Consider the following 16,762-nt stretch of genomic DNA (forward strand, 5'->3'; position numbering starts at 1 on the left):
TACATTTCAGCATATGCATCTGTTTTGATCTGCCAGACCTAGATTGAGAACTGTCATGCAGCAGCTGAGGTCTTGTTCTGGAAAAACAGACGAGGGTCACACGGGCTAAAAGCAGAAGGCATGATCCCCAGTGGCCTGGCGTTGTATTAGGACAGTGTTTCCCAACCACTGTTCCGCGGCACACTAGTGTGCCGCGAGATGTTGCCTGGTGTGCCACTGGAAAAATTAAAAAATTCGAAAGATTTTTTTTTTTTTAAAGTCAAATTTTCGATTGGGGCGCCGTCACTAGATGACCCCTGGGGTTCCCTCCCTCCATCCCGCTCTGCGCCTCCCTCCTCCTCCTCCGAGGAGGAGGCCCTTCCTGGCTCTCGGCCAAGGCTTGGCAGCTGCCACTCACTCACTCGCTCGCCCACCCGTCCCTCCATCCCTGCACCCGGCCTCTCCCCCTCTGTCCCCGGCACGGGGGCTGCCGGGATCCGTAGTCCCCTCGCCCTTGGGCTCCGCGCCTGCGCGGGGTGCGCGAACTACGTTTCCCAGCGTGGCCTGGCGGGCCGGGCGTTTTGTTTGAAGCGCTCTTCTCCCGGCCATGGAATGAGCTCGGCGGCGGCCGGGCGGGCAGGGGCTCTTCCGCGCAGACCCCGCGCAGCCTGCCTGCGCCCCCGTGGAGATCGGGCGGCAGGATGGAGCCCGGGGATCCCCGCGGAGGCGGAGTGGCGGAGGCGGAGGCTGCCCCCCAGGTAGGGCTGCGTCGGGGTTTTTTTATTTTTGCAATGCTGCATCCGCGCCAGAGGGGACGCATCGGACCGCGGGGAGACCCCTTGGCGGGCGTGCAAGGCAATGCATGCGTGCAGGTGTTGCATGGAGTGCAGTGCAATGCAATGGCAATGCGGCGCCCTGCATGCATGCATGCAACTTCCACCGGCGCTCCGGACTTGGCAGGTGAGGGGGGTCCCCAGTGGGCGGCAGAGAGAGCCGGGAGGGCGAAGGGGAGCCGGGGGGGAGCAGCGCTGCTCCCCGAGCCGAGCCCGGGGGGAAACTTCGGCGTCGTTGCGCCGGGTGTTGGAAGCGGAGGCTGGCGGGGGCCCCTCACCTGCAAAACCTGGTCGCCTCTCATATATTTCGTGCATTGCATTCATCGCCCGCTTTCTCCTCCAAGGAGCTCCCGGGGCGCGCGTGGTTCTCCCCGTGTTATCCTCGCAACAACAGCCCTGCGAGGTGGGTCAGGCGAGTGGCCCAAGGGAGCACCCAGGGATTGTCCTGGCCAGGTGGGGTGATTTGAACCCTGCTCTCTGCCCGGTCTTCGTCCTCATTTAGCCCCCACATGTGCATGACTGTGCATGACTGAGGTTTTCCCCCCTCGTCTTGGCTATGGTTTGAGTCTGTGCTGTTAATTAATGGGGTTCTGCCTTCGGAGAAGATGAGCCAGCCCTCAAGGAGGTGATTATGTAATTTGCTAGCAATTCATGTCCCTCCCGGCGTGACGCTGCGCGCTGACGTCACGGGGCTGTAATGGTGGTGTGCCTCGAGATTTTTTTCATGAAACAAGTGTGCCTTTGCCCAAAAAAGGTTGGGAAACACTGTATTAGGAAAATGAGAACTAAGGACCCCAGATCAGAGGCACAGCCTGAAGACAGGTTGAGTGTTGGCCACTGGCTTTGGCTGATGAGAACCAAAGGGACAGAGGCAGGGACGGAGGTCAGATACCAGATACGGGTGAAATCATCTGGGCTTTTGTTCCATTAAACGGGTTGCTGAGGCTGAAAAACATAGCTTGGAGCTGGAGTTTTCTATAGTTTGCCAGGCCCCGTTGGTCCCAAGTCACATGGGTCTGGCTGGACAAACTGCTTCAGGGTCAGTTCTGGCCGCATGTGAGTGGCAAAGCAGCATAGCACAGATCAGGCCAGTAGTGCCCTCCAAGTGAGAGCTGTCCTAGTGGTGTAAGGATAGAAAGCAGCTGGGATTTGCTGCCTAAGACTCCGGGGTCTTCAGAAACTCTGCATGGAAGCTAGCTCTCTTTTCAGGTTGGGCTTTCTGTTCCTTTACTGCTTTGGTTACCCCTCTTCTACCTTGTCTTTCTTTAAACCTACCCCCCCCCCCCATGGAAGAAAGATACAGAACTTACAAGCATAACTGTCTCCTCTTTTCCAGAACTAAAGAAACAAATGGAGAGTGCCGAACTGAAAAACCAGCGCTTAAAAGAAGTTTTCCGGGCAAAGATCCAGGAGTTCCGCAAAGTGTGCTACAAGCTGACCGGCTACCAGATTGACATGACTACAGAGAACCAGTACCGGCTCACCTCGGTTTATGCTGAGCGCGGTGAAGACTGCTTGATCTTTAAGGCAAGTTTAATTTATACCCCAATGCTTGTGAGGATGCTGTGTGCAAACATAAGCATTATACGGCCCTCTTACTCCATTTGGTAATTTACACTGTTTGCTGAGATGGTAGTAGCAAAGACAACTTTCTTGGTGAATTTCACAGATGTGTGTCAATGCAGAATGTGAGAGGATTTGCAGGCCAGAGATCTTTTGTTTTATAGGGTGCTCAGTTGAAGGCTTGGGCTTGCCTTTTCCCGCTTTTTCTTTTTCTTTAGTGGTTTACCAAAGCTGATGGCTGGTGCTAACCCTGAGAAAGTGAGGGGACAATAAAAGCTATTCTTTGGCAGTTCCACTCTGTTGTCAGGAAGTGGGTGCTGGAGCAGGGTGACCACGCACTTCCGTGTCCACAGGGGAATGCTTGCAACTTACTACAGCAAACTGACATTGCTGTAGACCTGGTAGGCTGCTCAGAAGGGTCTCTCTCGGGCATAGGAAGCTGCCTTTTACGGAGTCAGACTGTAGGTCTATCTAGCCATGCTGGCTGGAGCCATCATGTTGGGGGCGGGGAGGCTTCTCCCGTAAATTACAAATCTTATATCTGTGCATCTTTTTTATTGCGTCTTGGAAAAGGTCAGGATCTGAATGAGTTAAGCGTCTGCCAGCAATCCCAGGGGACCTGGTGCTGTGAGGTGGTGTGCCCTGATCCATGTGCGGGGGTGAGGATGTTTTTGGTGGAATCCCCATGGCAACTGTAACTTGTGCTTCAGTTGTTAAGGTTGTGTTGGGGGGTGTTGCGTGCTGCCTTTTGCTCCTCCCCAGAAGCTGGGAGCATTTTGCTATTGAAGACTGAGAACAGCTGCCAGTCAGGATGGAGAAACTGAGTTTTGCATAATGTCAACTTATTCCTGTTGTTGTTGTTGTTGTTGTTGTTGTTGTTGTTCTTCTTCTTCTTCTTCTTCTTCTTCTTCTTCTTCCTCCTCCTCCTCCTCCTCCTGCTGCTGCTGCTGCTGCTGCTGCTGCTGCTGCAAAATTCAAACAAATTGCTAGTGTTAGTAAGGGGATCATTTCTGACCATTTCCTTTTAGCAAACAGTGCCATAATTCTAATGCTTTGGAGTGTCACTTCTGTTATTTACTGAGCTAGCTGGCTGGGAGGAGTTTTTGGCCAAGCTGGAAATCAGAATATACCGGTACATATAGGCAAAGTCTTGTTGAGGCATTTGTTATGGTCAGGGAATAGGCTGCTCTCAAATCTTTCTCTTCACTTCCCCCCAAGATTATTTGTTATGGCATTACACTGTTGATTCACAGCCTCTTCTTCTTAAAGTCTCATTTTATGGCTCCTTTACTTTACAAATTTATAAATATTTCTGCAGACTTGGGTGTTGGTTTCCTGAGTAACTGTTATTGTCTTCCAGAAAACCTCCTTTGTGTGTTCATTTGTTCTCTCGCTTTCTGAAAGCAATAAGTAAGAGAACAATGGTGTTTTGTGGACATCGCTGTTGCGGATAATAAGCAATAGTAATACTCGCATTCTTTGCGAAGGGGAAAATGAGTTGCCGGTTTGGTTATATGGTTTCATCTTGGGAAACTGATATTAAAGGCATCATTTTGCTCCAGTAGCTTGTTTTCTTGCCTGCAGTACAGCTGCTTTGCCACAGCAGATATCTAATCCAGGGCATTAGTGGCATCAGTTTTCTTAGCCATATCTGCACCCTGGGTTGATGCCACTTTTTGTAATGTTTCCTATACTGTTAAAGGGATTTTGGAGCCTTTATGTTCTTCTTATCAGGGTGCTGAGGGCTTGTGGGCTTCTTCATTGTTAGCCTTCTGGTCTAAAGCCATGGAGCAATTATGTTAAAAATGAATTGCAAAATGCACCAAGCCATCTTGGTGTTGACTGGTGTGACTAAGCTATTTGATGCCAAGTTGAAACAGAACAGCAGGGGTGGGCACATCCTAGGCCAGGCCTCCAATTACCCCAATGCATCAGCTCTCTGCACTGCAACATTTGCTCCCTGCCCTGAAGTTCAAGAAGCAACATTCATGCAAGAGAGGTATAGAAAATGTGGTGTGTGGATTTTTGCAGAATGATGATTTGGGAATCCTTGATTTGAAGTGTACCTCACCCCCAAAGCCCCCCCCCCCCTGGTTACCCATTCAGAATGCAGAGGGGCAAGAAGAAGAAGAAGAAGAAGAAGAAGAAGATTAGATTTATACACCACTCTTCATTAAAAAGATATCAGGGTGGTTCACAAGATAAAAACACGAGATAAAAGCACAAATAGTAAAAACAGAAACAACAAAACAATAACACCCCCCTTCCAAAAAGATATTTAAAAGGCTGTGCAGCATTATTATCTCAGCTACAAGTTCTATTCATTCATTCATTCATTCATTCAAACATGCAGGTATTTTATTTATCTTATATATTTATTTATTAAATTTCTATACTGCCTGTCATCCAAGAATCACAGGGCTGTTTACAATATAAATACAGAACACTGAAACAGACAAAATTACTAGTTTTCAAAATACTGTATATCGTGTTTTTAGTTTGCAGTTCCCAAGGGAGTTCTGTGTGGTCACGTTCTGACCACATTTTGCTTTACAAGGTTTGAGGCAGATCATTCCTAGAACCATTAACATGCTGCAGAGGGGGAAGCTGCAGTGGGGAGAGAGAGAAAGCGCAGCCTGTCCAAAGGCAGCCAATGCAATTTGTGACTGAGCAGGGATTTGAACGTTTGCTCCTTCTTCTGACGCCCAGCACTGCTGGCATCTGTGCTCCGCTGGGCTGTGACAGGCGGTGGGTGTTTCTGTGCATGTCATTAACTGGAAGAGTCTGAAAAGCAAGAAACGTTTGTGCTTATCTCACTTGTGTAATTTATGGAGCAGGTTCAGTGCAATTAGAACAAACAAGTCCTTTGGCACCTTGCAAATTTCCATGGCTCGCCCATAAACTTTAGGGTGAGTTTCAGTTTATGCTGCTGCTGGCATTTAATTTTCATGGCTTTTCTGATGGACAGACGCTCAAGAGGGGAAGCTCAATTTATGCCAGGTCTGTTCCTCTTAAACAGAATGAGTGCTGCCTCTTTCCACAGTGTGTCTGCAGCCTGGCAGCCACATCTCGTTCACCTTTATTTTCAAGTGTGTGGGTTCTCAGGCACGCTTGGTACCACTTTTGATTTGAGCAGTGTTATTTCAGTCATGGATTGTATTACAGGTAGACGAAACCCTTAGCCTTGGAGTAAATGAAGCTGAGAGAGTGAGGGCTGTTTTTGTTTTGAGGTGACACCGGAATACTGAAGATCCTTTTCTGTACATCTGCTGTTGCTGGAAACTTGTTTTGTTTTCTCCACTCAATAAAGAAGTTGGACTACATGTCACCCAAACACTGCTGGTGTAGTACATCCAGTCTCCTCTCTCTCACACACTCACACATGCCCTTAGACTTGCTCACACACACAGGCTCCGGTTTTGAGATGCTGCCCAGGATTTGGAATAAAATACCTCCTCCCTCATATTTCCCCACTTCAAAAGATTTCCTTTTCCAGTGCCACTGATCATAGCTGTCAACTTACAGATTTGAAAATAAGGGACCAGGAGCCTTGAAAATAAGGGACCAGCAGCCTTGAAAATAAGGGACCTGCAGCCTCACCTGTTCCAGGCACTCCAGTCTTCCTGTCCTCCTGCAGTCTGGTCAAACTCATGCTGGTAGCTTTGAGAACACTGCCCAACCAACTTTGTAACCAGAGGTTCAACTGAATAGAATCTGAAGGCCTATGCAGCCTCAACTTAAGATGGCTCCCCGGCCTGGTTTTGCACTGCAAAGTTTGCAGCAGCACGTGCAACAAAATGGTGTCCAGCATTCAAAAAACCCCTCAGCTTGCATTAACTAGCCACACACAGGGCATCCAAGCTCCACCCCCCAGTCGTTCTTAGACTTCTTACTGGGTGAGCAACACAGCCAAGCAACACAGTTGGAGCCTCCCTCCTCCCTAGCCGGCAGGGAGGGAGAGGAGCTGCTTCCTTTGAAATTTAAGGGACATCATTTAAGGGACATCCATCAATAAGGGACAGCAGCAGGACATGGCACTGGAATAAGGGACTGTCCCTTCAAATAAGGGACACTTGACAGCTATGGCCACTGATTTTTTAGCTTGTTCTGGACTCAGAGCATGATTTCCTGCTTCTCTTCTTATCCAGAAGTAACAGATTCCAGCCTTGCTGGATTTTTGAACCAGAAGGAAACACAGAGAGCCCATTCCACAGAGTCCCATTCCACAGAGCTGACTTGGAAGGGTGCCATTGCCAACGAGAGCAAAAGGCGCAGAGAGAGCAAGAAGCAGGAACAAGGTTGCACTCCCCCTTTCCTGCTGTCTGTACAAGTCACCCATCAGGGTGACCAAGGCCAACGCAGTCCCATGGCCAGGCCTGAATCCAGACTGGAATGGGTCCAAATAACTCCCAACCCACTCTTTAGCAGGCTTCTCTTCCTTTGTCTGGTACTTTACAGGGCTGGTTCTGCTTTACTGCACCCTGCAGTCAAGGGCAGATATGCTTCTTATACCTTCTTATACAGACAGCTTTCCGGGTCATGTGGCCAGCAGGACTAAACCACTACTGGTGTAACGGAACACCGTGACGGAAACCAGAGCGCACGGAAACGCCGTTTACCTTCCCACCGGAGCGGTACCTATTTATCTACTTATACTGGTGTGCTTTTGAACAGATGTGCTCTGCATACTGAAAGGTTCAGAAGGCTTTTTAGAACCCCTGCTAGTGCACATACAGGGTAGGAACGTCTCTTTTTTATGGCTCTCTGTCTTCTTTTTTTAAAAATTAAATGCAGTGGAAGTTCTCATCTAAACACTCCACCAGGATTTTAGATGCAGATGATTTTGTGGAAAGCAATATATTACAATTATCGGTCTTTTGGCAGCTATAGTCTATTACCGTTGCTGCTTCATTAAAGGTCTTAGTTGGTTGTACATATTCTTGCATTTATGTAACTGACTGTAATGTGCAAGCAGCTCAATGATGTATACAGAGACTGTGCTTATTTAGTTTTCCTTTCTCCCTCTGCCCCCAGTAGCTGAAGCTGTTCATTTCCTTACAATTCAACTGAGGACTTTCCAGTTCTTAGAACCACTTGCTAAATAAGAGGAGGGCTCTTAAGAATTTTACTGCCCCCAATGCCCCTCACCTCTGCAGCCTAGTTGAAGCAATCAGTAGGATGAAGTGACAGAACAAGAAGCCGATATCAAGCTCATGCATCCCCTCCCTGCTCCCTTTGCCATCCCGATGGGTTTTGCAGGAAGAGTTTACAGCCCTGAGGCCCAAATCCAACTCCCAATCTTGCTACTAGATGTAGCCTTCAGTTAGGGAATCAGATTAATCAGTTAAAATTCATTTTTAATTCATCTCTGGTTAATTGTGCAACACATTTTTAAATTGCAACTGCATATGTAAACTACAGGTGGCAGTTTATTATTATGCTAGTCTATAAGAGACATTCACACACCAGGCATGTCTCTCTTTTTTCTGAGATGGCAGCTGCCGTAACATAGTCATGCAGCATCTAAAACAGAAAGAGCATGCTTTTTGACAACAGGAAATATATGCATTTTATAAATAATAATAATAATAAATAAATAAAAGGAAGAGGACCCAAAATGCCTATAGGTTTTGCTGGATATTGGGTCCATGAGAAAGACTCCCAGAGTCACCGTCATCATCTTCATCATCTTGCAACCTCCTTCTAGCCTTTAAGACCATGAGTCCTCTCTGTCTAGGACTTCACAGTATCGTCTGCAGGAACAAAGATGACAAGAAACATGATCAAAGGCTCCCCCTTCTAGCATTGCCTGCTTAGGAAAGTCTATGCTTTTTTTCTGAATGACTGGCTGGACAGCTCCCCTGTGGTTCCTGTGTGATCCACGCTCCTGCTGGACAGCTCCTTTCCAGCTTTCAGACTCTGGCCTGCACAATTTGGTGGACCTGAATGGACGAACCAGTGAAATTTAAACATGAATCGTAGAGATTGTTTCTCTGCAGAAATCTGACAAACTTCCATGTGTGTTTTTAACAAGGACTAATTTATTTACTGACTCAACCTCGCAAAGAGAAACTTTCACAATTTTACAAATAGTGCTTCTATTTTATTCAAAAGTGGCTTACAACAGCTTTCATTTTCTTATTGCCCATTTAGTATTGGAAATATCCCCCCCTGCATGTATCGGAGGAGGGCAATTCTGAAGTTTCTGGGTGCTGGCTGCTCAGAATGTCAAAATGCAATAACTGGTACCCTTAACTGCATGGATACATACTGGCTTCTAGACCTAGCAAACAGGAATAACCTGTTCTTTTCAAGCAACAGAAAAGATCTTCAGTAAAAGCCATTCTGTCAGGTTTCAGCCAGAAGCACATGTCCAAAAGAGAACAGGGTTATGTTCCAGAGCAGCAAACATATAGGTGGAGGGAGGGGAGCAGAGGTCAAGATCCAAGGCAACACTCAGGGAGAAGAGGCAGGATGCTCAGACTGACAAAGAAGTTACGGAGCTGTATAACAGGGGTTGCCAGTCCAGCACCCACGGTGCTGCCTCTGGGAAGTGCCCTGGACTTTGGGCATTCATCAAAAAATTAAATCTCTATCCCTCCTAGAAAGAAAGTTATGGCACAAAATGTGCAAGTAACTTTTTTCAAACTTGTAGGTACTTTGAATGCTCATTGTTCCATACTAAAAAGTATTGGAGCTAATGCAGTTAGTGATTTTGATCTGATAGTGATTCATTGAGAAACAAGCCTCTAAGACTGATATTTTTAGAATAGGAAGGGTGGTTGTGTGGGAGGAAGCCACATTACTTGCAGTGTGTCTGCTGCTGCATCTGTAAAATAAAATCTTTATTAGTGTCCAGCCTGAATAGTTCCTGGTGTGATAAAACCAACAGCTTTGTCCCCGGAGCCTGCTAAATTAACAATGAGAGCAGACCCGGACATTTGATTTGCATTTGTTTTAAGGAGCTACTGAAGGGCATGAAGTCTTACGATCCAAACAGAGGTCAAATTGAAATACAATTTTAATCTGGAGCACTGGGCCTGACTTCTTATGGGGGTTGGAGTTCTTAGTGTGAACCAGTAGTATTTAAAAACTGCAAAATTAACAGAGCACGGAAACTTCTTTGAGGCATTGGCAGATATTAATAATATGCATTAACTTGCATATTTATTGTGTGAGCCTGAAGGGAAAGCTTGTGATGGCACAGCCACGGATGGTAGCAATAGATAGCGAGGCTCATTTTTCTCTTTCTTACGTACTTTACATGGCATCCCTGATGGTGCATATAAATTCAGCTTCCTTGTCATTTTTGCCCATATTTCCTGATCACTTTGTCTGATCCTAAACCCATTTGTACTTTTAAGGGAGTGTGGAATTCCTCATTCCTTGAGTGCAAGAGCCAGCTGGAACCCCAAGCAGAATACTGCAGTGTCTAAAATTAGGTTATGTAGCAGCCTGGGGCCCTACAGCTGTTTTTTCAGTTACAACTCCCATCAGCCCATGCTGGTTGGGGTACCCAAACAGGCTGAGGTAGGGGTGGACAAATCCATCAGTTTGAGTTGCTCATTATCCCAGTTTTAAATTCAGGCTTCCACATAAGTTTTCGATTTAGAACAAAACAAAGCAAAAAGCTCCCATTGAAATTGGTTAGCATTGCCTTGTTCATTTCTCCTTATGTGCACCTGTTGATGTACACTTTCCCCTGATGTTTGTATGTTTGTATGCATTGCTTAGTTGAAGAACTGCATTGAAATTCTGGAGAAATATGAATTTAGGGTGGAGTCTCCATTTCAGTTCTTCTACTACTGTTTTGAATTAGGTATGTTTGCATGTAAATGTGAACTGTCCCCAATACCCCCTCCTCTCATCCCAAGGTTATTCCTCACACCATTCGAAGCTGCTACTTCACAGTACTCTCCATAAAACTGGCACTGCCTCATAGGAGGGCATTCTTAAAATCATCATAGGCCCTGTCATGCCCACTTCTTTCCCCGATTTGCCACTTTGGTTTACCTTTGCTCAGTATGGAAAGGCTGAAATTAAGGAACAGCCATTTGCAGTGGAAACAGATGACGCCTTCATTACCCCATTCCCACCACTGTGGAAATTCACAACAATGGAGTCTGTCTTCACATTCCTAATAGCATGTAAACAACAACAACAACAACAACAACAACAACAACAACAACAACAACAACAACAACAACAACAACAAAGACCTTTGTGGCATTGTAAAGGTCAACAATTTGTCTTGGAATAAGTTTTCATGGACTAGAGTCTACTTAATCAGATGTGTTATCCTCAAATGGCAGGAATATACAAACATGGATATAAAGGAAAATATATATACACAAGGATCGAATAGCAATTAAATGCAAAAGGTACAGCCTGTGACGATTCAATTAAAGCTTGAATGTATGCATAAAACTGGATTTAGTAGCTGTCAAGCTCTGGAGAGCCAGAGGTTTGGATTATGGGCACTGAGTAGTTAAAACAAAATTGCTTGTATTAAACACTGAGAACCACAGCTGGACAATACAGTATCTGATGACAAATGTTTTGTGATGTCCCTGGTCACACTGCCTTTCTAAATATATTGATTTCTGGCCAGAGAAATGGGTGTGTTCATTTTAGTCTGCTTCAGCATGTGTAGCAGATGCAGCAGTGCACTCTCAGAGGCCTTTAAAAGGAGCTAATAAAACCACTTGTTGGGGACTTGGATTTGGCTTGAGGACTTGGCTGGGACCTCAAGTAATGAACTGCATAGGGCAGTATGTATGTAGGCCTTGGATCCCTCTGCAGGCATAGAAGGAAAAGACTTATGAAATGTTGGCCTCTGTGATTGGCAGACAATATATACCGGTATATGTAGTTGCAGCTATCAAGTGTGTGTGAGAGAGAGAGAGCATGTGCATATATGTGTCCATCTTTAAGCCCTGTGTTACCTGGAGGAACCTGAATGAAATGCCCCCTGGATAAATTTACCCAAGGTCTCATTTTTCAGATGTTCCTTTTGACAAAGTTATTTATTCCCTTACTAGAAAATATAATGGAAAATAAAATTAGGAGGTTAAAGTGGGAGACCAGAAGTAAAGTGCTGAATATGTGTTTTTGTTCTATAAAGTTTTAATATTTTCTTTACGTGCAAAACTTGGTCTAGACTTAGTAATGGAGTCAGTAGGATTCCTTCATAATGCAAGTCTCAAAGGACTGGGAAAATAGATTGCAGCAAGGACCTGCTTGCCTGTCTAAGCAGTCTGACCTAAACTTTACATATTTTTATGCTCTCCGTACTTCTCCAAGCGGTGAGAAGTTCCAGGCATGCAGCATTTCTCCTGTTTTGGTTTTCCTTTGGTTTCCTTGGGAGGGGGCCTTTGGAGCCTTTGTGGCCTGTTGTAATATTTGAGTTCAGGTGGAAGCAAAGCTTAAATACTTTCACAGGCAGTCAAATCCACTGCTCCACATCAGATCTCCAGAAGTAGTCAGCACCCCAAAATGTTGCTAGCTTACAGAACCCCAAAACCTAGCTCTTTGTCTCACTCCAAAACAGTGGTCTGCCCTTTTGTTCCCTATCACTGATATCTAGGGGACGGGAAAGGTCTGTTTTTGCCTATTCAGAAAGTTTAAGCATGAGACCTGGCTTCCTAGAGAAATCACCTAACCATTGGCTCCTGTAGGAACACATCATCTGACTATCAGAGGCTAGTCACATTCCTTTGTCAAGTCCAAGACTCTGGCCAGCCATTTCCCTATGACAGCTCACAGTGGTTCTCCTAATCATAGAAATTTGGTAGGAAACCTCACATTGGATTGAAGAGTAAAATATTTGACTAATAGTTCTTGCAGTCTAGAGTGTTTTGAGAACTCAGAAGACATTGGTTTAGTTCAGTCAGTGTTTTGGAGGATCCATCCCCCCCCCCCAAATGTAGGTTCTTGCACTCCTTTCCTGTTTCCCTTCCACAGTTGGCTTCCCTTTCTTTTCTTCCTATTTAGTGCTGAGCATAGTTTGCCATGATATTCTAATTTGCAAATTACGACTAATAGGTGTTTCCCAGTAAGCTACAATCAAGGAGGGCAGATAAAGATAAAGGTAAAGGGACCCCTGACCATTAGGTCCAGTCGTGGCCGACTCTGGGGTTGCGGCGCTCATCTCGCTTTATTGGCCGGGGGAGCCGGTGTACAGCTTCCGGGTCATGTGGCCAGCATGACTAAGCCGCTTCTGGCGAACCAGAGCAGCTCACGGAAACGCCGTTTACCTTCCCGCCAGAGTGGTACCTATTTATCTACTTGTACTTTGACGTGCTTTCGAACTGCTAGGTTGGCAGGAGCAGGGACCAAGCAACAGGAGCTCACCCCATCACAGGGATTCGAACCGCCAACCTTCTGATTGGCAAGCCCTAGGCTCTGTGGTTTAACCCACAGTGCCACCTGCGTCCCATTAAAAACATAATAAAACATCAAACATTAAAAACTTCCCTAAACAGGGCTGCCTTCAGATATCTTCTAAAAGTCAGATGGTTGTTTATTTTCTTGACATCTGGTGTGAGGGTGTTCAACAGGGCGGGCACCACTACCAAGAAGGCCCTCTGCCAGAGATAGACATGTTCCCATTCATGTATGTTGTATTAAACATAACTCTAGGTAGGAAGGAATGGAGCTTAGCAACAGAGAACGTGAGTGATGCGTGGGGTGACCAGTCCCCCCATTGCTAGGCAGGGTGGTGTAGTTCCAGGACTATTCCAGTTCAACACTAAGAAGCAGTCACACTCATTCCTATCTCCTTGATGACTATACCAGCATATTCCTGTTTGCAGACACCTTAGTTGTTTTACATTTTTAGATAACGCTTGAAAATATCAGGCATGCAGCTGAAATCAGAAGAAGGCACTATGACCATTGAAGGAAGAGTGGGGTATCAGTGTGAGAAATGATTTTGCCCCCTGAACGTTCAAGTGCATAGTTTTGGAGCTATTATTTGCAAGACTAGGGCCATAGTGCAGAGCATCTTGCAGCCTTTGTCCTTTTCCCTTCCCTTCCCTGCCTCTGTATTTGGCCAGGTGGTAGGGGCAGAGTTTAGGAGTGGCTGTGTCAAAGCTCGAGGTCTGGTGCTTGCACAACTAGTTATTTCTTTACAGCTGAGAGAGAGAGAGAGAGAGCGAGAGAGAGAGAGAGAGAGAGAGAGAGAGAGAGAGCGCACCCTTCAAACTGCATGTCCCCAGCTGGTTTTCTCTGACTGTGCTCATGTCTTCATGTTTTGCCTCTTCCCACCCCCTGCTGCTCAGCGAGTCTCAAGTCGCATTTTTGATAGAGCGCTGTTCTCTCAGCAGCCGTCCCGCACCCTTGCACACACAATCAAAAATAACAATGGAGCTCATCGGTGGAACTGGCCAGGCATGGAGAGATTGATTAGCGATTGCGGGCTTCTATTAAGTCCTCATTCTTGTTAATTACACATTATTTTATATTTATATTTCGTTTTCAATTTTCTTGTACTGTTTCCAAAGATTTAGTTTCTGCTCAGCTCCAGGAGGCACATGCCATTTGTGTGCGAGCGAAATGCCTTTCTGCCAAATGAGCTGCATCAGATTTTGCGGGAAAGGTCAAACGGGGGTGGGGGGGGGAGTGAGAGGGTGCCTTAATCAGTTGCTCCCAAGCAGGATCCTGTCTGCCAAACATCCTGCTGTGGAGAGGAGGTCAGAGTCCTGCATTTTGGCCCCCTCGCTGCCTGCCTTGTTCAGTTGCTACCCAGGTCTTCATCTCCTCCAAGCCATTGTCTGCTTGATCTCCCGCTGCAGTTTCTGTCCTGATGCATGTCTTATGTTTGTTTCTTTTTCTTTTGCTAAACAATTTCCTTACCTCCTGGTGGAATCTTAAGTGGATTTTTTCCCCTTTTTAAATTAGTCTGATCTCCTAAAGAATAGCTTAATCTAAAAGAAAACCCAACAGAAAGATAATCCTTTTATCACAGAGCCCCAGAGGAATAAGAACTGAACAAGATATCTGTTCAGTGTTAACTTTAAAAAATAGGCATAAGACCTGCTTGCAACTCCAGTTATTTTGAAACTATCAAAACGTTGCCATAAATTACTTTGGGGTGCAAGGAAAATTGACATGGATGTCATTGTGATTGCTAAGGAACTGGTGTTTTTTTTGTTTGATTTGGTGGAGGAGGATTCAGTTCTCTGGGGCTTTTGGCTTAGCTCGTGTTTCAAACCAATACTTACCAGTTTTTTAAATGCACACACAGATAGGTTGTATAAGGGTTGCAGTTTGAAGTAATGGAGAACCCTTAACCACCATAAACTCTCCTTAAACTCTTCCTATGATGGTCTGGCAGCTGATAAAATAGAGTGGATAGTTGAAATAGCATTTTAAAAGAAAAACAATTCATTATTTTAAGGACAGAAATGCAGAATATGAGTCTGTTGCTTAAATAAATATATAGCAGCATCTTTCTGTGAGCAGGTAGTCCATTTCATCTCACTGTAAAACAGGTGGGAAATCTGTGGGTCTTCAGTGGGTCTGGTGGTAGCTTCAATCCAACAACATTGCTAGTGGCTTCCCATACCTGCTGCAAATTCTCTCTTAAGTTTGAAATCAGAAGGTAATCTTTACCTGCAAGGGACAAAACAGAGCAAGTCAGACAGAGGCACAGGCACTCTCATATAAAGTACCTATAATGAATGCTAGATAGTTTTAGAGTTTCTCAAGAAGCATCTTCTATGAGCCTCCCTCTTCACAGATCCATCCCTGTATGCTTTCAGCAATTGCCTGCAAATGCTACAATTTTCCTGTTTGCAAGTAGAAACTCTAGTCGTGATCCACCTTGACTAAAGGCCTTCTGCTGCTTTGTCCAGCATCTGTCTCTCTCATCCCTGCCATCATAGTAATTAACCTAATTATAAGCCTGCTGGTGCTCTTCCCAAGTCAGGGCTTTTGTTCCCCTTCATCTCTTTTTTTCCATTCTCATTAAAACATCATTATTTAATTTGAATTGGCTGCTGTAGAGAGAAGGAGCCATTCTTATTGAAGATTGTGGCAGATGGCCCTTACACTCTTGTCAGGGATGGGAAGGGGAAGATGGTTAATGCACCATTGTGCCAGTATGTGCAGGCAGGCAAAGCAATTGGATCAGAGGTGAGCAAATGAGGGCCACTCGATGCCCCACTTCCTTTGCCCAAGGAATTCCAAGAGCCCTATTCAAGCTGAACCAGGAGACTAATGCATCTGCTTTGTAAGCATGCCAAAGAGGGCAAAACCTTCTTTCTTTGCTTACAATTCAGGTGCCTCCTGAGATGTCAGGCTCGGCATGTAAGCAGCCTGGGAAGCCATAGAAATCTGGGTTGGTGGAGTCACCCTGGTGCCTGGTTGTGGGGAGATGATCTCATAGCCCTAGGAGCCTTTTAAGTCTGTAATGTAAACCACAAGAAACAGCATAGTGTAGAACTAAAGGATCCAGGTTATTAACGCTGATGGTTTCCAACAGTTTTAAATGCTGCTGCAGTGCATGTTCTCCTTTGATTTCAAGTTGTCACTTCTTTATTGGGAGCCAGTGAATGGTGAGGATGTTTGGAAGCACATCACAGAGTTTTATCAGTCTGAGCTTGCTTGTACTGCATTTTCATGATCCATGCCTTGACCAAGTGGGGTGGGGAGGGAAGGGCTTAGTCACAATGCACCATTGATCCATGTATAATGTGCCATATCATTGCAGGGTATGGATTTGCAAATCCTCATATCTTTGGTGGGAAGCTGCATATATATTACATGCGCTCAGAAGGCAGATGCCAAAGAGAAAAGCTTTCATCAGAACTTGAGGACATGGGTGTTGCTTGCTCTAAAAAAGGTTTTACTGGAAGGTTTTATTGGAAAGGAATCTCCACCCCCACCAGTCTTTCTAATGCTTTGTTATTGAAAGAATGTTAATAAATCACAGAGGTGGCACCTCCCAGTTAAAAGCAAGATAAACACAACAACAACCACAACAACCACAACCACAAATTCTAGGAATAATGCAATGAATGCAATTCAAAGAATGCAACCTCATGTAAATGGAAATCTTTTTGGATAGTGACCTCATGGTCTTCATTGTGAAATTGTATAGGGAAAACAGACAAAAGGAGTGGACACACTCATGGAGGATAAAGCTATCAGTGGCTACTACCATGTTACCAGATTTTTTTCCATGAATCCGGGGACACTTTTCAACTTCAATGGATTTTGTATGGGGGCTGATTTGTAAATCCGGGGACTGTCCCCGGGAAACAGGGACATCTGGTAACCTTATACTAGCTACAACATTTATGTACTCGCTCTGAATGTCGCTTGCTGGGAAACACAAGTGGAGAAAGTGATATTGCAGTCAGGTCCTGCTTATGGGACCTTAT

The 16,762-nt window shown here is 45.4% G+C and overlaps 1 protein-coding gene across 2 annotated transcripts in view; it reads left to right on the top strand.

Moving 5' to 3' along the window:
* MAD1L1 (mitotic arrest deficient 1 like 1) overlaps positions 1-16,762 on the top strand; it is a 464,357-nt gene that overhangs the window by 331,684 nt on the left and 115,911 nt on the right. For both annotated transcript variants that reach the window (XM_083474732.1, XM_083474733.1), the window contains exon 17: positions 2,149-2,339. In XM_083474732.1, coding sequence (XP_083330858.1) covers positions 2,149-2,339 — 191 coding nt within the window. The remainder of the gene's footprint in view (positions 1-2,148; positions 2,340-16,762) is intronic.

Source organism: Podarcis liolepis, assembly GCF_965112155.1.
Source record: "Podarcis liolepis genome assembly, chromosome: 14".
NCBI lineage: Eukaryota > Metazoa > Chordata > Lepidosauria > Squamata > Lacertidae > Podarcis > Podarcis liolepis.